This window comes from Python bivittatus, unplaced genomic scaffold, assembly GCF_059951505.1.
Source record: "Python bivittatus isolate LINGU-HERP-01145 unplaced genomic scaffold, Pbiv_v1 ctg000220_np1212, whole genome shotgun sequence".
In the NCBI taxonomy this organism is placed as follows: Eukaryota; Metazoa; Chordata; class Lepidosauria; order Squamata; family Pythonidae; genus Python; species Python bivittatus.
The window spans coordinates 8,125,052-8,149,177 of NW_028277048.1; the positions used below are offsets into that span (position 1 = coordinate 8,125,052).

General features: G+C 42.5%; 1 protein-coding gene across 1 annotated transcript in view; it reads left to right on the forward strand.

Moving 5' to 3' along the window:
* The window catches only part of PLXNA3 (plexin A3), a 63,747-nt gene that overhangs the window by 25,886 nt on the left and 13,735 nt on the right, over window positions 1–24,126 (forward strand). The window contains exons 10-21 of the mRNA XM_088137772.1: window positions 1,416–1,616; window positions 10,402–10,498; window positions 12,154–12,344; window positions 13,273–13,418; window positions 15,490–15,610; window positions 15,812–15,948; window positions 16,658–16,831; window positions 18,271–18,364; window positions 19,334–19,573; window positions 20,704–20,847; window positions 21,819–22,053; window positions 23,797–23,939. Coding sequence (XP_087993898.1) covers window positions 1,416–1,616; window positions 10,402–10,498; window positions 12,154–12,344; window positions 13,273–13,418; window positions 15,490–15,610; window positions 15,812–15,948; window positions 16,658–16,831; window positions 18,271–18,364; window positions 19,334–19,573; window positions 20,704–20,847; window positions 21,819–22,053; window positions 23,797–23,939 — 1,923 coding nt within the window. The remainder of the gene's footprint in view (window positions 1–1,415; window positions 1,617–10,401; window positions 10,499–12,153; window positions 12,345–13,272; window positions 13,419–15,489; window positions 15,611–15,811; window positions 15,949–16,657; window positions 16,832–18,270; window positions 18,365–19,333; window positions 19,574–20,703; window positions 20,848–21,818; window positions 22,054–23,796; window positions 23,940–24,126) is intronic.

Consider the following 24,126-nt stretch of genomic DNA (forward strand, 5'->3'; position numbering starts at 1 on the left):
CAGTTCTCCCTCTCCTTTAAAATTCTGTTCTCCAACTCTGACAACATCACAACATGTTTTCATAACCATGAGGTCTAGAAACTTGGCTCCACCAGCAGACTAAAAAGGCAAGATTTCTGGAAGTCACATTACATTTAGGTTTAGTCTTGTGTGCAGTGTCTCCAACAGGCCCTGTATACAAGGAATCTCAGACCAGGGAATCCCAGGCAATCAGAGAAGAGTCAGCAGGTGGCAGATCAACAGCGTGGGGAAACGATAATAGTACTAAAGTGCCTTTATTCGGGTGGGGGGCTGGATCGATATGGGGGAGGCCAGAGTGTTTGCTGGTAATGGGGCCAGTGGCTCACGATCAATCGTCTGGCCCAGGCAGCGGGATCAATAGACCTAGAGACGCCCGGGGCTCTTTGTGGGTAGGTAATTGATAGCAGCTCCCTTAGAGGGGCCAGCGTTTGCAGGCGGATGTGGTGGCTGGGGTGGGAGGGGGCCGGACAGCAGGCTTTGAGGCTGTGGGAAGGGAAGCGTTCCCTGTGACTCTTAGGTTGAGGAGCACTGGCAAAAAGGGTGTGCTTGGAACTTCTAGATGAGTTGGTGTGGACTATATTTTCAGACTAAAGAATGAAAGAGCTAGAAGGAAAAACTGCTCGGTGCTTCCAGGCTCCTCTTCCCACAGGCTGGGCCTTTGTCTTGACCCCATTGTCTTAGGCCTCCATAGGAAGCTGCACCCGGGGTTTAATTGTTCTCCAGGTCAGGACCACGTATCCTGTATTGCTTGCCAGCGTCATGGCCACCCTGTGTCTCTGCTAGCCCTGCAAACAGAGCAGCCAGCCCAGCACGCCTCCCCACTCTACCTTTCCTTTGGTACCAAGGAGCAATTAACCAGACTCTGGTTTCCATGGTAACTCCGAGCGCCCAGCAGGCTCTTTCATCTCCATCTCTCTCAGGCGGCCACCACAGGCAAAGGAGGAGCCGGGAGCCAGACTCCTGGGCTTTACCCCTGTTCGCTGTGGAGCTGTTGGGATCTGAAAGGTTAGGCAGCTGTTGCCCCTGGGCGAGAAGGAACCTCCATTCGCAGGAGGGAAAGGCCTGTTTCCTACCCCCAGGAATGATTATGAGTGTCTTCACATAGGAACCCAAATGACAGTCCTAAAAAAGTATTTGGGAAGCAGTGTCGCTTTAATCAACGCACTTTCTTTTAGTAAGCATGGGTAGGATCAGATTATTTTAAAAAAAAGATGTTCTGTGTTTCCTATACTGCTAATTTGAAGGCAGTGCCTGCCTCAGTTTGAGTTTAGAACTGTTTCCCTTTTCAGTCCTGTCCTGAGAACGTTCATGTCTGCCTGCAAATAGCACAGGTGGCGCTTGCCAGAGCTTTAAGGCTTCTGAGCACACGGCTTGCATCTTTTCATTTGTGCTAGGGCTGTCCAGAGCTCCTGCCTGGTGGGGAGATCTTGATTCCTGTGGGAGTGTTACAACCCATTACCCTGCGTGCCAAGAACCTTCCACAACCTCAGTCAGGCCAGAAGAATTACGAGTGTGTCTTGGGAATCCAAGGTCGCCAACAGCGGGTGCCAGCTGTACGCTTCAACTCCAGCAGCATACAGTGCCAGAATACCTCGGTGAGAATCACATCTTTTATAGCCACATTTTTATTCCTCTTAGCATTCTGCAACCAGGAGGACTGAGAACTTCCTGAAAACAGGATACAGCTTCTCAGCTTTCTGCAGGTGCTAACAGATCTTCCTTTTGTTTCAATTTGCCTATGAGTTACAGATTTAAAATACTTTCTTGAACATCTGTGGAGTTACTTGTGTATATTAACGGCAATAACCAGAATTTGCAAGCACATCACAGTTCATAGTACCACAGTGGTTGCAGTGTTGGATTCAGTTTGAGCCATGGACTTGCTTGGATGGTTACTGGTTGTCTATCTGTAATATGGGAATACTGACCTGGTTTACAGTGTTTCTGAATGTAAGAGTTCATTCATACACTTGGCACCCTCAATAATAGATTCCTGTGTGGTTCCATAAGTGAGTTACCACATCACTAGAATTAAAAGAAGCTGGGTTTTTCCTGAAGTTCCCTGCTTCCCTGACCCTTGCAGCATTTATTTTGATTTCTTTATTTAATCATTTTCTAGCCCACTTTTCAGGATAATGGTCCTACTGTATAAATGGAAAAACAGAATGCAGCCAGTTATCAAATCAATCTGCAGCTCATACTTACCCACATAAATACATAAATAAATAAATACATAGTGCTGCATTAAACCTTGGTTGAACGCACTATATGCTGAACGTAACTAAATGGGGATTGGAATTAATAACATCCTAAAAGTGATCAAAGAAGAAGCCATTTATTCACTCCAGAAGAGAACCTCTGCTTGTGTTGCTTGTCAGGGTCTCAGAGCTCTCGCTCGTGGACGAGAGAGCAGGGCCTTTGCCTTACTTGCACTTAAAGCCACACAAAGGCCATTGCAAAGGGAGCTGCATGTGGCCCACTGGTTGTGCAAAAATGATGTAGGCAATACTAAGTGCTCTGTATTGTATCCTTGTTTTATGAGGATAAGGCTATCGGTGGCTATAGTCAGGACAGCGGCATGTCATTTTCAATAAGAAGCAGAAGCCTGTGAAGATCATTTGCTTGGGAGAATAGCACAAGGTATCATTGCTTTGCAGAAGCATCTGGTTCAACACTGTAGGAACAAAATGTTGAACTAGCTGAACCTTCATCATAACTCCTTTTCTGTTCTTATGACTATCTTGGGACAAGATCATAATAGGGCAAATTAATTGAATATGTCAATTTGTTGGTAGCAGTGGTAAAAAAAAAAGCCCATTTCAGCATTAAGAACATTCAGAGGGACAGAAGATAAATAGCATTGCAATAATTGTTGAATTATCCAAATGTGTGTTCTTGTCTTCTCATATCTAGAAGATATTTAGAAATGACAATTAAATGATAGGTGAAATTAAAATAGAGGTGGTCAACATGTGGCCCTCCAGATATTATACTACATGTAAACTCTCATGGTTCATCATCTGGAGGGCCACATGTTACCTATTCTTGGGTTAGGAGAATACAAGGAGAAACTTAAAAGGAATTTCTTTTTTCTTTCAAATGGCTGTCAAGAGAGTTAATAGATAGCCTTCCTTTTCTCTCTCATGTAATATTGAGTTTGAGATCAACTAATAAAATTGGGTGTGGGAAAAACAAGGTTGTGGGGGGAGAGGTTTTTACCCCTCTCATGTCATGCTAGAATTCAGGGCCATCCAATTAAATGGATGGGCATGAGATTTGAGGCATGCTGAAGGACGTGCTTCTTTGTACAGTGTGCACTGATGAATTTTATTGCCATAAAATGGTGGTGAAGGCCAATCTCTTAGATGGCTTTAAAGCAGATTCAAAAGACCTAGTCTGTGCATTTATCAATGGCCATTAATCATCATGTTTTCATGGAACTACCCATGTTCAGAGGCTGCATGCTATCGAATATCAGCTGGTGGGAGCCAGCAGCACAAGGTTATTTTTTCTCATCCTTGTAGATACCAGGCTGGTCACTGTGGGATTCAAGATGCTGGAGTATCAGAACTTTGATCTGTTCTTTTTGCATATGAATTTCTGATGCTACAGACAAAAAAGGAAAGGGAAGTCTCCTTCTGACATGCCTATGAATTCCCTTATAAGCCCCAATAGTATGCCAACTTTGAATTCTAGGAGTTGTGACCCCACTAATGGCAGAGATCTGGTCTAAACAATTAATATTAAAATTAAATTTGCTGGGGGTGAAGGGACTTGAACCACCCTGGCCCTGGTCAGTTCTTCACCTTCACCACTGTAATCTTATATGGAGCTTTCATCAGATTCTTTACTGAGACTGCCCTCTGCTGTCCAAACCAGTACTACATCCTGTCCTTTTGATTATTAACACCTTTGGATTGTAAGTAGGGTTGAAACTATTCAGGCCACAGCACAAGAGCAGCAGGACTAGGAGCAGCTCTACATGTTGTGGAGTTTGACATGATTCCCCTCCATGTTTGTTCCTTCTCCATGGCATCCAGCCTTCCGGCTTTTTCAGTTGCCCAACATATCTTGCTATCCACAGCCATCACAAGCACCATATCATGTCCTGGAATCCGAGAATATTGTAGCTAGTTCTGCATTTATCCATATGTGTAGAGCTGTCTGTTGAGGCTTCCTCCTGGGGACTTGTATTATTGTCCCTGGTTGGATAAAGCAGCCTGGATTATACTTGTCCCCGCTGTGTCCTTCCATGTTCTCAGTCCACTACTGACATAGACGAAGGATTAAAAAAAGACGGGATGCTACAGCTCAGTGGTTAGCCTGGCTGTCTATCTTATAATTTTGGGTGAAGCCTAAGCATATCTGATAGGCATCAGATTGAGGAAGGCTAGTCTAAGTTTAGCCGGGAAGGTCTTGTTTGTGGTCTCCTCTGGGGTGGTATTCCTATTTTGGAACTTCCTTCCAAGGGAAATACAGCTGGTTCTATAATGCCTACTTTTAGAAGGAAGCTTAAGAGATGCTTGTTCACCCAGGCATTTTCAGGAAAGCAACTGCCCCAGGACCAGATTGCTTCCAAATTAGTTGCTGAGTAATATATGTTTTTTTAAATTTATTTTTTAAAATTTTTGATTACCAAAAGAAAAAAGAAAAAAACACATAAAAGTGCTTTAACATAAAAGTGAAAGAAATACAACAAAAAGAGAAAAAGTGTTAATATATCATTATAACAGTAAACTGTTACAATTCTATATATGTATATCTAATACAAATATTATTCAAGTACATATATATTTCTAATAGAGTTATATGACTATCATGTTTTTTTTAACCCAGTGTATTTTGTATAAATGAGTCCCATATTTCATTATACTTGTTCATACAAAGTCCATGTCTATAGGCAATCCGCTCATAAGTAGCAAGTGCAATCAGGTCTTCAGTCCATTGAATAAATGGGGCCATACATTTATCTTTCCAATGCTGAAATAACAGTAATATATTATACTTTTGATAAATTGTTTTAATTATATTAAATGCTGTTAATTTTATTGTTTTATTGTGAAGTTTTATTGGTTATTGTTTTTATTCTAAACTGTGTTTTTTTTTCTGTGCCATGCACTGGATTTTACTGGGAGGAATATCTGTATGGAAGTAAAATTACTATTAATACAACTGCTGCTATTGCTGCTGCTGTAATACTAACAACAACAACAACAACAATAATAATAGAAGAATTATTATTTCATTCAGGTCATCTGTTTTGCATGTAGCTGTAACTTGGTATACTGGACTGAACAAATTTTCTGCTGGTATAATAATTTCCTCTTGGGTTTCGATGGAGGTGGCCTTCGGGTTGATCCACCCTTGCCAGATTGACTTTGGGCTTCATGGTTTCTGTTAAGAATGTTGAGGCTAAATTATTCTGTCACACACTGCGGGTCACATAGCCTAATGTAATGCTCCCTTCTGACATGGCAGACAGGGATCTTGGACCAATCTGGACCCTTTGATGTAGTTGCTCCTAGGTGCCCTTACCTGCTGATTAAAGCCTGGCCAGCTACTTGGTAAAACCACAGAACTTTGGGTGAGAAGAAGCAACAGGGGCGCCAACTGGAATAGAAAGCAACAAAAAATTGGTCATAGGTTTGATGAAATGCAGAGCAGAGCTCTTTTTGACAGTGATGGCAGCAAACAAAAATGATTTTTCTGCCACCATTGCTTTTATGCAGAGCCATCCAGGGAGCAATTTTGAAGAGTGGGAAATCTGCTGCACGTAGGTCTCTTGGGTGATTTTAATGAACCATTGAAATTTCTCTGCCAAGCATTTTTCCAATAAAAAAATCATTTTCATCTGCTCTGACTTAGATGCCATTTTGGATATAGTACAAATACCAAATGTTGGGCTTTTAGATTTAACCTTTAGCAAAAATGTGATGATGCATCTTAATATCTGACCATTTGCAGAAATATTTTGAATGCATCGGTGGAAGAGAACAGTTTTCTCCCCCCTTCTGATTATTCTCCCACTGGGTTGCTTCTTGAGGTTTGGCATTTTCTCTGGGTGACTTCTGTTTCTGCTAATTTTGGTATTTGGCAAATATCTACCTCACTTCTGCACATTTTATTTTAATGAGGTTAGGCCGTCATTTTTCTGTGGGGTTTTACACACTTCTTCACAGTGACTCATACGTTTCTGCTGTAACTGCTGATGGAGCACTTTCAGCCTGAGGAATGGGCAGTCAAACCGAGAAAGCTTACATGTCATGCATTTGAGGTTAAATTTTGATCTCCTTGGTGCTTTACAGTAAAGGGAACATGGGCTGGTTTAGTGCCAGGTGTTGAGTGTTGGTGGGAAACTGGCTAATTTCTGGAAGACAGCCATTTCTATTGTTTTTTGTATACAGTGCATGGTTAAGAAAATTTCAGAAGCGCTTAGATCTGAAGATTCATCAGTAAATAGTATGAGAACTTGGACTCAGTCTGGATGTGTGTTGAAATATAGATATATAGATATATAGATGTAGATATAGATATAGATATAGATATAGATATAGATATAGGGGGCATGACAAGCTATTCAAATATGTCAAAACATTTGGCCAACATACCAACATTCTTTGAATGGGAGGAAAGGTGAAAAGATACTGTCTGAATATGATTTTGTAAACTTGCCCTTAATTGCAGCAGGCGGATACATATCTTCTTTCTTTCCCTTTCTCAATAGGTCTCCTTAAGTAGTATATCATAGTAATTGTATAATTTTTGTTTTTGCAGTGTTCAATTCTTGTACAGTAATGTAGCTTGGCTCACTTGTTTAAGCTGCTTTCCCAGTAAGCACTTCCTTGTGGTACACTTGTTCTTGACATATGGAACAGTGAAGGTCTGTGGTAAAATGAATAGTGTCTAAATGAATGTGGTACTTCATTTTGCTTAATGATTCTGTAGTCTGGGGTAGTGCTGTGTGACATTTTGAGGATGATCCTTGGCAACCAAAGCTATTTCTTGTATTTCCACTTCCTTAACTGTTTAATGAATATTTTTGCATTTTTATATGTTAATTGGTATTAGAATACTGATGGGAGGTAGGATTCTGTTTGCTTTAAATAAAGATTGAGAGCTCTCCTTTTGCACTGGATAGAAATAAATACTAGAGATTTGTTTTTGGCACTTGTTCTGTTTACTTTTAACATGCATTAATAATGTGAGAGACGATAGATGGACTCTGAAGGGGTTCAGATGTTTTGGAGGCAATACAAAGTAATTCCAGATGACCAGGCATAAAGAAAGCGAGTGAGATGCATCAACAAAAAGTCAAAATCAGTTAGTCAAGAAGCAAAATGTCTGACAGCACTGTGTATTGATATACATTGCGTGCACAATTATTAGGCAAGTTGTATTTTTGAGGATGAATTTCATTATTGAACAACTACAGCTCTCAGTCAATCCAAAATGTTAATACACCTCAAACCTGAATATTTAAGAAAGTAAAAGTGAGGTTTTGGCTTTCTTAGGAGCATGTCTATGTGTGGACAATTATTGGGCAACTATTAGTGTGCAGAATTATTATGCAACTAATGAAAAACGAAAATTCCCCCATCTCACTCATTTATTTTCATCTGTTAAAGTGAGAATAATAATCAAACAACTCAAAATTTACAAATAAACATTTCTGACATTTCAAACAAAAAATCAGTGACCAATATAGCCACCCTCCTTTGCAATAACACTCATAAGCCTTCCATTCATGGAGTCTGTCAGTTTCTTGATCTGTTGACGATCAACTTTTTGTGCAGCAGCAACCACAGCCTCCTGGACGCTGTTCAGAGAGGTGTGCTGTTTTCCTTCACCGTAAATCTCCCGTTTGAGAAGGGCCCACAAGTTCTCAATAGGGTTTAAGTCAGGTGAGGAAGGGGGCCATGTCATTATTCTTTCATCTTTGAGGCCTTTACTGGCTAGCCACGCAGTGGGGTACTTCAATGCATGCGATGGAGCATTGTCCTGCTTAAACATCATGGTCTTCTTGAAAGATGCAGACTTTTTCCTGTACCACTGCTTGAAGAACGTGTCTTCTAAAAACTGGCAGTAGGTTTGGGAGTTGATTTTGAGTCCATCTTCAACCCGAAAAGGTCCAACTAGCTCATCTGTAAATACCAGCCCATACCAGTACCCCACCTCCACCTTGCTGGCGTCTGAGTTGAAGTGGAGCTCTGTGCCTGTTACTGATCCAGCCACAGGCCCATCCATCTGGTCCGACAAGAGTCACTCTCATCTCATCAGTCCATAAAACCTTTGAAAAATCTGTCTCCAGATATTTCTTGGCCCAGTCTTGCCGTTTCAACTTATGTGTCTTGTTCAGTGGTGGTCGAGTTTCAGCCTTCCTTACCTTGGCCATGTCTCTGAGCACTGAACACCTTGTACTTCTGGGCACTCCAGGTAGGTTGCAGTTCTGGAATATGACAGCACTGGAAGATAATAGGTTCCTGGTAGCTTCACGTTTGATTCTTCTCAAATCTTTGGCAGTTAATTTGCGTCTTTTTTTCTCAACACATTTCTTGCGACCCTGTTGACTATTTGCAACAAAACGTTTGATGGTTCTGTGGTCACGCCCCAATATCTTAGCAATATCAAGAGTGCTGCATCCCTCTGAAAGACTTTTTACAATTTTTGACTTTTCAGAGTCAGTTAAATCTCTTTTTTGGCCCATTTTGCCTGAGGAAAAGAAGCTGCCTAATAATTATGCACACCTTGATATAGGGTGTTGATCTCCTTAGGCCACACCCTCCCTCATTACACAAATACCCATCGCCTGATATGCTTATATCCAATAAGCATTCAGGTTTATACAGCTTGGAGGTGGAAAATACGCATAAAAATGATGATATGGTCAAAATACTCACTTGCCTAATAATTGTGCACACAGTATACATGCAAAGTACTAGATATACTGAGAAGGAGATATCCCTTTTATATATCTGGAACCATGATCAGCAACTAATTTTACATGATAAGTGGTTTGAAAGACGTCTTCCCCATTCCCCTTGGTGCGTCAGGGCAGGCAATGAACTGGAGATAGCTTTAGGTCCAGGACACAATATGATCTTATCCCTAATATTCATTTAAAGATCTCTGTGTTGGTTGAGTTATTGATTTTCAATTAGGAAAAGAAGATAGCAGAGGTTCAGTGTAGATCACATTCAGCAAAATATCAATTGTACATGGTGCACCTGCCAAAAATGCTGGAGAATATTGGAGAATGCTGGGAAAGGATTAGAATAATAGTTATGAATTCTGTGCTGTGGAACAGCTAGAGCTTTTTATTGTGGACTGTCCAGATGTGTCACTGATAGAATATATGTGGTGGGTACCAGGTTAAGGAAGGTTGGTTATAACAAGGGGAATATCTGTTCTGCATAACTGAGGTTTTTTCTCAATCGAATTGCATAGCTGTTTTGATATGGCCTGTAGGGATGAAGAAACCAGGCTGAAATCATGTTTTGTTTTGGCAGCTAGAACTTGCTGAGTATCATCTAGAACAGGGTTTCTCAACCTTGGCAGCTCGAAGCGGTGTGGACTTCAACTCCCAGAATTCCACACCGCTTCGAGCTGCCAAGGTTGAGAAACCCTGTTCTAGACATAGGAACTCGATTCCAAAAGTTTTCAGCCCTCCATTACTGAATGTGGTGTTCTACCCTGTCTTAAAAAATGTATTTGATCAGGGGAAGCCATACATTCCTCCATTTTTTATCCTTTCGTGTTATTTCAGCCAAGCTTTTAATTAGGCTACAAACTTCAGAGTATTCTTCTATCCGAGCCACTGCTTCCAATACATGTCCATTAGGACTCACGAGGGTAAAAGATTGCTTTGGCTTTTCTTCCACTTTTATCCCATCTGTTAATAGCACTGAAAAGGACCACCAGAACAACGTGTTGCGTACCTAATGTCACCTAGCCGTGTGTGCAATATCTGTGTGTATAATAAATGTGACATAGAAACCCTTCTATTTCTCTTAGCAACTGTGGGCGTGTCTCCATGGAGGCCACCTGACAAGCTAAGAATGCAGGAAGTACCAGAAATAAAGAAATTTAATAGTGACAAAGAAATTCATAATGATGAAGCAGTTCACTTATTCCCCAATTTAATCAGTTACCAAATACTGTAGCTCCTTCTCGTCTAAGACACAGGACAGATCAAAACTGGGCTGACTCAGGGCTGTTTGGTGAAGGGGCAGTTAAATGTTTGTTCTGCTCTGAGGAGGTACGTTGTATATTCTTTTGTTGCTGTTTTCCAACAGGCATCTCTTCACTGGGTTCGCTATGATTACAGAGCAGCATTCTAGCTTTACATTTTCATAATTTGCGATCCGTCTCTTTCCTCCTCAGTATTGGTATGATGGTGAGGAACTAGGGGAACTCCCTCTGGACTTTGATGTCATTTGGGATGGAGATTTTGCCATTGACAAGCCACCAGGATTCAAAGGTACCAGCTCTGGGTATCAAATGTATGTATGTGTTAAATGGACACACAGTTATTTTGTCACTGTAAAGCTGGTACTCATTGATTTTGGTTTACCAGTTCCCTGGAATTAATATTTTGATTATAGACGTCCTAATTAAATAATAGCAGGGATTTAATGTGTCAGCAATTCTGCAAGTCCAGAATGTTCTTCTATTTAAAGCAAAGACCAAGGTTACTTCCACGTGTCATTGTTTCTACACCCCAGTCTCTCCAAACAAGTCTAAAGCAGACTTGCCTGTCCTCTTTTCCCTGGCCAATCTTGAAATACCAAAAACACCGTAAGCCCATTAGTGCTGTTTTTTCAGTTGACCAATAGAAATCTGCAAAAGAAATCTTCAATTGGTGCTTTACCCAAGCAACTGGAGCAACAGAAAAAATCCTATCTCCTTCCTATCACACAACAATAAATGAAAGAAATTGCTAGTATCTCCCCTCCCGCCCCCACGCACATGCATTTTCAGCACACGCTATATGTGTTGGTTGTTTGGAGAAAATAGGAACAGTTGTAACAGGATGAACTGCTTGGCTACTAAGCCATCATTCATCCTATATTAAAAATGCTATGGTGAGCAATGAAGTTGGCACGATAGCAGGTCATCAATTCTGCAACCAGGCACTTGTCTTAATATAGTGAAGGTGGCAGCTGAAGTGAGTGAGAGGGGGTGATAAGTTCAAAACAAAAATGCATACTTTTTAGACTACAGGAATTATAGCAACTACTTCTAGTTTGCTGCTGCCTCCCTTTCCTTTCTGGGGAAGTCACCAAAATTCCACCTCCCCCATTTCATACAAAAGAGGGGGGGAAAAAAATCCCAGCAGCAGCTTAGTGTTTTGCAAGCGGCTTGTTCCCTGCCAAAGAGAAGGCAGATTTAAAACTCTTGTCAATTTCAGACCTGCTAAATCAAGTCAGCATTCTGCTAAAAGGATCAGCTGGTGGCTGATGCTGGTGGAGGAGAGATGATGCAAGCATTTCCTCCAGTAGGAAGTTCTGCCCAGTTTTACTAATGCAAAAAGAAAAGATCAATTCTTGAATCACTTTTTGTAATATTTGGATTGCTTTGGATTCCAGTTATCAGTCAACTCCATGAGATCACCAAGGTCTGGAGCAGCTTTCTGTCCACACAGAAATATCTTAAACCTTCCCCTCTCCTACCAAGGCCAGCCACATCAATAAGACACAAATCCATCTTTCTTTCTTTCTTTCTTTCTTTCTTTCTTTCTTTCTTTCTTTCTTTCTTTCTTTCTTTCTTTCTTTCTTTCTTTCTTTCTTTCTTTCTTTCTTTCTCTCTCTCTCTCTCTCTCTCTCTCTCTCTCTCTCCCTCCCCCCCCCACTCCCTATAGTGCTGCTCAAAATGGGCCACTTCATTCTCCTGCACAGTTCACCCTGCCGTGGCACATACCAGCCTGGATGCATTCAAAGCACAAGTTGATAGGAAACCTGAATGTGCTGAAATGTTCACTGGGTCTTCATTATCTTACAAGTTATTCCAGCACCCTCTCTAGTGGGAAGGGTACAGCAGTTTTATAGGATGACTGTCAGATAGCAGCTGGGGCCAAGGAACCTGTGGATTCTTTATTATTTTATCTCTATTTCTTTTTCTTTCCGCTTTCCTTAGCTCTCTTGTACAAGTGTTCAGCCCAGCGCTCTAGCTGTGGGCTGTGCCTCAAATCAGACCCACGTTATGAGTGTGGTTGGTGTGTACCTGAACGTCGCTGTCTTTTGCGCCCCCACTGTCCAGCTTCCCGACAGAATTGGGTGCCACCTGGCCGGCGTGGGGCCCGTTGTACCCACCCTCGTATAACACAAGTAAGAAAAAGCCTATCAGCAAATCTTCACATTCTACCTCTCTTTTTTTTAATATGTTCTTTAGGAAATATATATCCCAATCTTTCTCAGCATGGTCTCATCCCTCAGCAAGCATGGTTGTTGTTGACTGGTGAGTGATGGGATTTGTAGTCCAGCACATCTAGCGAATTACAGGATGAGGAACACTGGCTTTCCACATCTTTCAATTAAAAGTCAGGATGGTTCATAACTGATTAGAATAACAGAGTCACGAATAACACTGTGGTCCTTTCCCCCATCACCAGGCAAAGATTCCACCTAACTCAAAAAATCAGTAAAAGGTGCAACTGTTTCTTTGAATTTATAGCTGTGAATTGGGCAGCTTTGCCTTTATATCTTGAAACGTTGTGTAGATATCAAATGTAATGGAATGGGGAGAACCTATATTATTATGGAAAGGTGAGAGTCCATCCAACTTTGCCATCACTTCTGTATACTGATTGTCACATTTGCACTAGTTCCCTTAAAGGTAGCATCCACTCCCATTTTGTGGTATACATATTAAATACTATGCATGTTGGGTATAGTCTTTTAGTGTTTGGGAGGATAATATAAGCCCAGTTCCACCCTGATAATGTACATGATGAACATGAAGTTAGATTGTATCAGCTGCTTTCTAATTTGGATGACTTGTTTAGGGATGCTTTCAGTATGACTTTTATGAGCGTCAGAATCTTCTCATACCTGTGTCGCCTACCAGCAGAAATGTTGCAAAAAATTTCAATCAATAAAGTGAAAACTATAGAAAAGTATACCTAGCAAGCATAGCTAGAGATTCAACTGCCCATGTTTCTGAGGAGTAAAGCGTGCCTTTTCTTTGGGAACTCCTTACTTCCCCCCAGCAAATATCTTTTCCTTCTCTCCCTGTTTCATCTCCTTTTCTCTGCAGGTATTGCCACTGACTGGCCCCAAGGAAGGTGGGACTCGGGTGACAGTTTGGGGTGAGAACCTGGGGCTTCATTTCTATGAGGTCGGCGTACGGGTGGCAGGTGTCCGATGTAGCTCTCTTCCTGCAGAATACATCAGCGCTGAGAGGTAGGTGAAGATTGGGTGGGGAAAAAAAGTGGGTAGAGTAGAACCTGGGATCAGTCTAAGAATAGAACAAGGGAATCCAGACAGAAACAAAAAGATTAGGAAAAGGCTGTGTCAACTGTAGGGTCTGCTTTACTGCTTCTGTGCAGTCTGTCAGTATAATTTCCTGGGCCCTGGTGGTTAAAATAGGGAGCGCTTTCTTCAGATGGATTGAGCCTGACTTCATTGTAATAATAACGGTAGTACATGTGAAAAATCCCTTGCCTCCCATTTCCTCTTTCAGTGTTCTTTATTCTGCCAAAGAGTGTTTTCTAGGAAGACTGCAAAAATCTACTTCTGAATATTGCCTTTCAGCTTCTTCACTGCAGCCAAGCCTGGAATCTGTCAACATGGATTGCTTTGTTCGTGGACATGATGTAGTGACTTTTGGTTAACATTTCATAAGTACCCATTGCAGCCACTACCACGAATAGGCTGAGAAATACTGGAACATTGAGCCTACTAGGAATAGATTGCATTTAGGGTTTCTAGTACTTCAGTTTGTGCACAGCACTTTGTAGATGTTATCTTCATGCCGAACAGTCCTCCATGTACAGTGTCCCTGAGCCTTTTTTTCCCCAAACAAGAATTGGCTTGGAGGGATCAAATTTGAAGTTAAGTGCTGGGTGGAGAACCTTAATTTTTCTCTTAAAAATTCCCCTACCCCCACCTTTTCAGTTTTGCTCCTGCTTTACATTTGAAAACCAATGTGCAAAAAGTCGGGGTGTGTTAAGCACAACTACGTGTAATACCTTTTTTGGCCCTCGATGAGCCTTATAACAGCACTGGGAAAGGCAGGTTGGTTTTATTACCTTAAATGATGTGGGAAGAGGCTGCTGGACCCACCCAGCCATGCAGTATGATCAAACCCATCTAAAACTGGCAAGATCGTGATGAACAGCTAGCAGGAAATGGTTCACTGTACCAATGCATTGTGCTTTTGCAGAGTGGGAACACCATTTGTGTTCTGCTTCACCTAGCTAAGCAACTCAGGCTAGAACCAGGAGAAGGGTGATTGAGACAGTGTCTGTGATGTGAGTACACCTCCTGTGGTCTTAATGTGTGCAAGAGGAAGCCTCAGTATGCTTTGGCTTAATAAGCAAAGATACAATCTTTTGAACCCAGTGAGTGGCTTCTTTTAGCCCCCCCAATGAGTTCATTGTTGAGGTGAGGTTGGAATTGGAGACTTGCCCGACTTGTGTTCTTACTCACTGTCCCTCTTACTCCCCTGTTGCTCTTCACAGTTTACCTGCAGCATCTTTGGAAGCACTCGAATGAATTCCTTGATTTTTTTTCTATGGCTGTCACATGTTCAGTCTCAGAGTTTGTTTTGAGGAGTCAGTCCCTGAAATGCAAGAGGTGCTTTTCCTCCCCTCATGCTAGCTGGAGAGAGGGGATGTAGATAGAGGAGAAAGAGAGAGACAGACAGACAGACACACAGAGGGCTAAAATGGCTGAATTACAGCATTTGGGGGAGTTTGAGTTAATAGAAAAAGGAATGATTGGGCTCCTGCTTCCATTTACGTCCTTCATTTTGAAAAACACTGAAAACCTGCTATTGTGCTACCATAGTTTGGCATGCTAGGAAACACCAATGGGATTCCGAGGGGCTGCTCATCACGCCCTGTCAGCCCTGGATTGTCCCTTGCTGCTCTACAGCACAAGTGCTCTGCCCTCCCTCACAAGTCATGCTCCCCACCCCACAGGACAGTCTGGAAGGACTGTCTCATGCAGCCTAGACCTCACAGCCTGAATCCTCATGAATATTCAGCTTTTTTGTTAAAGCATCCCCCACAACATTAAGAGAAACTCCTAGGCAAGGGGATGGGGCAGATGGAGACTTACTAAAGCTACTCTGGGGCAAATCAGGCCTCGTGCACCTCCAGCCTGAGGCAGAGAGAAGAGAGTAAAAGCCTGCTCAAGAGAGTGGCCCATTCTGATAGAAGGAGGGGTGGGGTGGAGAGGGGCTTATGGTACAGGGGGGCTGAGTGGGTTGGCCTGGGCTCTTTGGACAGATCTCACCCCTTCCCCTCAGGCTGGTGTGTGAACTTGAGCCGTCGCTTTTGCCAGATCCTCCCCCAGGTCCCGTGGAGCTCTGCGTAGGGGACTGCAGCGCTGACTATCGGACCCAGTCGGATACTCCTTTCACCTTTGTGGTAAGCAGTTTTACAGGTTAAAGTCATTATTCGGTACCAATTATAGAGGTCCTGGATAGTTTATAATGCAAGCAACATCTCCCAGAGAGTTTTAGAGTGGGTTTTGCTCAGGAGGTAGATTGATTTACTTGGAGAAGGGGAGATTTTTTTTGAAGTGTGTATCTCAGCAGGCAATTCATTACTGATGTTTGTCCCTTGTAGACCCCCAGCTTTTTTGGGGTGGACCCAGAACGAGGTCCCACCTCAGGTGGGACAAAAATCAGCCTCCTAGGAAACCATCTGGATGCTGGGAGCAATGTCACAGTTGCAATTCGGGGAGCACCATGTCGACTAATCAGGTAGTATTCAGATTTCAATTGGAGGGATCTTCTTGATCAAACTGGAAAAAAGCAAGAAATTACAATGTGACGTTGCAGTGTCTGGGTTGAGCATTGTGCTAAGCATAATGTGACTTGTATGTTTTTGGTTTAATGTGATGTGTGAAATCCAGACACAGGTTTGCAGACCCATGGTTTATGGGTTGTTTGAATTATGAATTATGAATTATGGGCAACTATGTTGTTTGAATTAGACTGCATGACCCAGCTGTATTGTTACCAGTGCTAGTCAATCAGGCACTTTAATTTTAAACATAAAGCCACACTATTTAAGGATTATGGAAACTGAAATCCAATATATCAAGAAAACAGTGGGAAAATCTACTTTGGGACACTTAATGGTCATAGAAGTTAGTCTCCTTGGAGAACAAATGGTCTAAGAGTCAGTGTGGCATCATAGGACAAGTATTCAAAAGTACTAAATGAAATTGCATCGGCCCAGATGCAAACCTTGCTTGGCCATGAAGCTCTGAGTGCTCTGATTAGCTATTATCTAAAAAATAGAGATCCAGCTGGTGTGAAATGAGGAGCTGTGACAGTGGAACCTGTGTACTGTTAGAAACAGTGTAAGATAGAGGGAGACCATAATTTTACAGTCTTACATTATTTATGGGAGGAGGCTATTATTAGGAGCAACTACTAATGCTCCCTTCTTCCTTACCCTCCCAAGGCGTAGCGCAGGGGAGATTGTCTGCCTGTCTCCCCCCTCGGCGTTAGGCCCAGGCCCTGCCAATCTCAGTCTTCGCATTGACCGTGCCAACATCAGCACAAATGGGACTGTCTCCTTCCGCTATAGTCCTGACCCAGTGGTCACAGCGGTAGAGCCTGCTTGGAGCATTGCAAAGTAAGTTATAAGCCTATGACAGCCCTATGTAGTATTGCTGTCAGAATGTAAGCACGTTCTTTCCAGGGTTTGGTCTTTGGTTTGGGAATGAGGGCAGCTGAATAAACAGGGTTCCCCTTTGAGGAGTGTTGCAACAGCATCTAGAGTGGGGTTCCTCAACTTTGGTGACTTGAAGATGTGTGAACTTCAACTCCCAGAATTCCCCTTGCTGGCTGGGGAATTCTGGGAGTTGAAGTCCACACATCTTCAAGTCGCCAAGGTTGAGGAACCCTGATCTAGAGCACTTAGCAGACTCTGCCTGATCTTGGAAAGAGCTACGCAGGGTCAGACTTGGATGGAGGGCCACTAAGAAATCCTTGATTGTAGGCTAGACTAGGATAGTCAAAACTATCACAGAAAAAGATAGCAATCCACTTCTGTATTGCTAGAACAAAAGCAGCACGGGCATATCCACATAGTTACCAGGAGTCAAACTTGATCTGAAGGAGTCGTTTGGGTTTTGTTTCTGTTTAAGAAGCTTGATAACTTCTTGCATCTCCTTCCACTCCTGGGCTATTGGAAGGACCCAGAAGCCCTCCCCATCCTGAAGATAGATTTCTCCTAGAAAAATGACTCATGGTGTTTATTTGCCATTGATCTCCTGCTTCACCTACCCTTTTGGGGTGATGTGGAAAAAATTATACATTTAATTATACCTTCCAGCTTCTTTCATTGCAGTAAATGTTTCACACTCACAGTAATACAGATGGATACTCATATACCCACATATATTGTTTGTGTGCACACAAATGCAGACATATATGTACAGACATGTACATACTTCTGCATATAAATATCTTATTCCAAATGCAAGGAATGACGTTACAGATGCAGAAAAGGATATCCCAGTGTTATAGATGCACATTGCAATTTACAGAAGCTGGAAAAAATAATACATGCAAATAATAAGGACATCTATTGACTTGAAAAATATGAATATTTGTGTATTTTATATAACAGGGACGCACAGTAGACAGGCCTATGTGTGCATGGGCATACACAACTGACTTGTGGAATGTAACATTCTTATTTTTCACATCATCTAAAAATCTGAACTTTCAAAGACAGCCATACATTGTGGAGAAACCTGAATTATGAAATGGAGGAAGCAAGACAAATGTTGAGTCTTTCTTCCTGTTCAGTTTATTGGATGCAAATTTCCTTTACTCATTTGTTTTGGACTGTATTTGTGTCCTGCTAAGTATAGTTTGCATTCTTGATCTGAGTGCCTCCCTGGTCCCATTATTAGGGGAGTACCCCTGGGGTGATGCCATCATGAAAATGGGGACTAGCTGGCCTGGTGTATTCTGGAAATCCTAAATCTCTCTTCTCTGACTAAGTTTTCTCTTTAGTCTTTGCAGACCAAAACCATGGTTTCTTTTCTGCCCCTCTTTTTACAGTGGTAGCACCAGCCTCACAGTGAGCGGGACCCACCTCTTGACAATTCAAGAACCACGGGTTCGAGCTGCTTATGGCGGGATAGAAACCATCAATGTGAGTCTTCTGTGGCAGATGAAAACCTAGCGGAATCTGAGCTTAGATCCTTGCATAAGGAACAAAGAGAGAACGAGAGAGGCTGTTTCCAAAAGTAGATTAATTTGTTGGTCGGGGTGGGGGGGTGAGTTGCATAGTCCATGTTTATCACACTATTCCAAGGCTCAATGTGACATGAGAACATATTGCAGCCCTGGGCGAACTGTGCTCCTGGGTTTGCATACAACCCACTGCAGTTAAAATTAAAATTAACTTAGGCATTCACTGGGTAGAAAGAGGGTGAAGGGAGACAGGATGGTCCCGCAGCCTGCCTTCTTATTTTGTAGCCTCCGACAGATTATTACTAAGTGAAAATGGCCTCGACCAAAAATTATTACCTGCCCATATCATGTACTGTATTTGGAATTCCCTTGAAGGACAGACAGGAACTAAAAATGACAAGATCTAAAAATAAGGTTGCTTTCTTCAAGTGACCCGAGAGAAAAAGAATTTACAGTATCTCAAAGATACATTTGGGAGTGAGGTGGAGAATGTGGTGACTCTCCTTAGGATCTAGCTGATTGTGATGAGGAGATTCATGTGGCATGGATCCAGCTAAAGTACTGAATGGTACATGGGCCTTGGTTAAGTCTGAATTGTATACATTCAGAAGGCTATCCACCACGTGATTTTCTTCTTCATGGATTCCTGCTTCTGTAAGCAGATGCTGTTCTTAAACGTGTTTCAAATCCAAAATGCATAGAGGATGCCCAGAATATTGGACTGCTGGGAACAGCCCTCCCTTCCAAGTCTTTGAAAAGATGCCTATAGTTGAGAGCTAAGAGAAAAGCAAAGACCCAAGCCGAAGAGAAGACTATATATTTTTTTACCTAAGAATGGGCACCGGGATGAGGGCTGGTCTTAGAAGGCCAGGGCTGATGGATGACCTCCATGGGGGTTGTGTGTTTTTTCTGGTTTGCCTCCCTGCAGAGTTGCCAGGTGCTAAATGACTCCATAATGTTGTGCAAGGCCCCGGGCATTATACCTAGGGAGCAGGCACTGCCCCTTGGAGGTGCTCACCCTGATGAGTTTGGCTTCCTCTTGGACGATGTGGCTGCTACCCGTACCCTGAACCGTTCTGCTTTTACGTACTACCCAGACCCCACCTTTGAGACGTTTGGGCCCAGTGGCATACTGGAAATTAAACCTGGATCCCATGTTGTCCTCAAGGTATTGAAGCAGTTTGTATTGGGGCTTTGAAAATGTAATTGTAATGAGCTTCCCAGTGTTTAAAAAAAATGAGTCTGTCTAGAGCAGTGTTTCTCAACCTTAGCCATTTTAAGATGTGTGGACTTCAACTCCCAGAATTCCTCAGCCAGGATCCTGGCTGGAGAATTCTGGGAGTTGAAGTCCACACATCTTAAAATGCCCAAGGTTGAGAAACACTGAGCCTGCTTGCTGGAAGCCACACTCATGACAGATGATTTTCTGCAACATTTAATCCTTTTGGTCAGAGATAAGCTGACCCAGAAGAACAGAGGGTCAGTATGCTAGTATAGCAAGCATGTATTTTTGTGATTGAGCCACACAAATGCAGAACTGGATCAGGAGTATGAGTTTTAATGTTCTGAGTATCTCATCTGTGGTTTTTCCCTTTCATGTAATGTAACTTTTTAGGCCTTTAGCTACATAAAAGATTCATGACTATATAAAGGAATTTTTGGAAAAAAAGTAGAATCTAGTGCAAGATGACCTAAAGAGTATTCTAAGAATCAGGGACTGTACTCTAAATCTTTGTCTTTCTCCATGAATAAGATAATTATGGAAAATATGCAATTGCATTCAAGATAACTTTTGGATATATTATCTTAGTTGCAGAGAATGCAGGGTTTATATCTGTGGAAAGGTAAAGCTTGCCAGAAGGGGCAAGGCATGTTGCACAATATGTCCCTGACTATCAGCTCAGAAGGACAAGAAATCCCGGCATTATTTTACCCTACTGTTTAGTCAAAACGTTTCCTGAATGGCTTACGATCAATTAAAAAAACAGTGCCTGCTCCCAGGCTACCAACTAAAAGACAAAAAGACATAGCATAGTGGGAAAACAGGATGCTGGGGTGGGGGTGTGGATACGACTTCAGGCACTAATTTGTAAATATTCTTAAAAATAACCACGAGGATATAGTTTCATGGAGAGGAGGAGGGTGTCGCTATTGTCTTTCAGCAAGAGATGATAAAACAGTCCCGGTCTCCCCTTAGTCTCTCTTCCTAGTCTCTAAGTGACTCCCAAATATTAAATTAGCTCCCAAATCGAAACTCAGGGTGGTATGATTGAACAATCCCTATATTTTTCCTCTCAGGGCCGGAACCTGATCCCTGCAGTATCTGGCAGTACGCGACTCAACTACACAGTGCTGATTGGTGGAGAACCTTGCACCCTGACTGTCTCAGAAACCCAACTGTTGTGTGATTCGCCAAGCCAAACTGGAGAGCAACCAGTCATGGTACACCTGATTTGGGGGCGGGGCTGAGTAAGGGGCTTCAGTGGCTTGAGCCATTCTGGGAAGTATCGTTAATGTCATGGGCAGATCAGTACTTGTCCATTTGGTGGCATTTTACAAGTCTTAATGCAGATAGTCCTTGCTTAGCGATCTCAGTTGGGACTGGCAACTCCGTTGCTAAGCACCACAGTCGTTAAGGGGAACATCACGAGACTCTGCCTTGTGATTTTACTTCTGCATTCTCCATTAATTCCGCTTGTTGGAAGCCAGTTGTGAAGCACACAAATAGCGATCACATAACTGCGGGACACTGCAACAGTTGTAAATGCGCACTGGCTGCAAAGTGTCTGAATGGCGATCATGTGACCATGGGACACTGAGACAGTTGTAAATGTGAGGACTGGTTGCAAAGCTGTTTTTTAACACTGTTGTAACTTCAAACAGTCACTAAACAAGGCAGTCCATAAGTGAGGACTACCTGTATGACATTTTGTAAGCCTGAGAAATCTCTTGGGAAAGAAAAGTTCCTATGTTTTTCCTAAAGACATATAGTTTAGATTCAAAACTGACACAAGGGACTTCAGTCATGTCCAGCTCTGTCAAATAAACACAAACACAAACAAACCTCCAGCCACAAACTCACATCTGTGCAATGTTGTACTTGAAACATTTGGATGTGGAGAAGATGCAGTGTTCCATAAGGAAGTCCTCTTCTCCAATACGAACAGCCATGAACAATCACCAGGTAACTTGAGGTATTCACTTAAACTGTGCGTACTGATTCCTGAACAGGTTGCTGGTTGAAAGATGAAGGGTGAATAAGCAAGGAAGACTTAATGGCCCGCTCGTGGGGTTCAGAGGGTATCTCACTGCCAACTGTTAGAAATTGAAGGATAGCATATAAATGGGTCCTTGGTCCTGTCCAGTAAGGCGATTCTCATGGAAAGTTTAATATTGCACTCCTTTCCTTGCAGATCCTAGTGGGAGGTCTGTCATTCTCTCCAGGCACCCTACACATCTATCCTGAGGCAGCCTTGCCTTTGCCAGCTCTAGTTGGCTTAGGGGCAGGAGGAAGCCTCCTTCTGGGGGCTATCATTGGGGTGCTGGTAGCCTATAAACGGAAGACACGGGATGCAGATCGTACTCTGAAGCGCCTGCAGCTGCAGATGGACAACCTAGAGTCACGGGTAGCTCTGGAATGCAAGGAAGGTACTGAGGGGAGTGGAAGTTGAAGGAAACGCAATAAAACTGTCGAGAAGTAGTCAGAGAAAGAGGGAGGGGCATTGTCTTTGTTTCCAAGGCTGGAACATTTCATCAATGTCTCCATTGGCATACAGCCCTGACTGGCGTCATATTCACAGATGCAGTTCACATGCATCATAGCAAATAGTCTAGGATGTTTCCCAACTCCTCAAAACATCAAGGCTTATTCTCCAGCCACTTTGGTTTGCCTCTTGTAGAGGGATCTTTTTTCTTTCCATTCCTATGTTAAAATGTATTTCGTAGAGCCACAAAGTCATGGAAGAATCCTTACTGTTTCATTCCCTCTTCAGCTCTCCCAAGAGTTAAACTTTGGCAAGGGAGGGGGAAAGAGGCACCTTGGCTTCCACGCACATGCGTATGTGATAGGCCAAGTGCACCAGATGGGACTCACACATTGGAGAAATCCAAGCCAATATCCTTTCCTTTGCAGTGTGGCAGTGCCTTACCTTCATTAATGAAAGTGAACAGCCCACAAAACTAGACAGTAGACAATGTACCGGGTGAGACACAAAGTGAATACAGACAAACCAATATATTTTTCTTTGCAGTGTGGGAATGCTTTACCTTTACTTCACTAGCAAAAGCTGCCACATTCTACTATGCAACTGCGTATCGTCCTTTACGTTGGCTTTGATGATACCAAGAGATAAATGGTCTGATGTCACCTTGAATTTTTTCCCTGAAAATCGTGGGGGGGGGCAGTGGGGAGGTTCTGCTTAGACAAACTCCCTATTTAGCACTCCTTAAATTTGTAAAAAGAAAAAAAACATGGCTGTGTTGTAAATTTGTTTGCACAGAAAAATAAAGATGGGTATTTTGGAGGAAAAAGATGCACATACTGAAAAGCAGAATGCCAGTGGTAGTACTTTATTTTCATGCCTCTCACACATACGAGCACACACACACACACTGTCCCAAGGGAACATCTTACAAGACTAACCCAAGGAACTTGACTGCCTGGGGGAGTGCATCAAATGGCATTCTCACTTCAGATGCATAGTATCCAAGACCGACTGTTAGACAGCCTGAGGCAGAAGATCCCACAAGCCTCTTTACCCCTCCTTGGCAGGAAAAAATACTGTACGCTAATAATGCCTTAAAAATGGGGGAGGGGACCATGACACTCCAGTCAGTTTGAGGCAGCTCTGCCTAATGATAAGGCTCAGTTTTCAGGCCAGAATGCTTTAGAGTAAAGGAAGAGCAAGCAGAAAAAAGACCTTGAGGTATGTTATATCACATGTGTGAGCCATTATTCCAGTCTAAAATGGTAGAAGGTGCCCATGAGGCGGCCTAATGTGCATAAAGGAAGGATGTGACATGGTTGCAGTTGGCGTGTGGTCTCGAAGGAGAAATGAAGTCTGAGAATTTAGATTCTTTTACAAGAAGCCTCGATTAGGCCAAAACAGCTTAGCATATGCCTGTTACATGTAATCATGAGTTGCCAAAATATGCATATACAATGATTAAGCAGGATGATCTGCAGTCTTTTTTATGCAAAATATACCTGTTCATTTTTGCTGCATCTGAATCAAGCCTGATTTGATGAGGCAGGGCTACTGCGGGATAAGGATGGTGTGGTGGTTAATTCTTTGGCTCCTTTAATGTCAAAAGCTGGTTGAGGGGCAGAGTGGAGAGGATCGGCCCACTCTGCACATAACAACACTTTTAACAGTCTTCTACCTTCTTCAGCTTTTGCTGAGTTGCAGACAGATATAAATGAGCTGACAAACAACATGGATGGAGTGAAGATCCCATTCCTGGATTATCGGACATATGCAAGGCGTGTGCTCTTTCCAGGGGTGGATGATCACCCAGCACTGCAAGAAACTAGTGTGAGTGCATGACATAAAGGATGAGACCTGGGTGACATGTTTTCTCTTAATATTTGTCTTAACAATAATATTAAGTTGGGGATAAATTGAGCTATAGAGAATTGGTTTATCCTGAGGTTTGGTACACTGAGGTCTTTCCATTTCAATATCTCTGTCTCCTGAACTTGTCTGTTCAGATGCTTGTTCC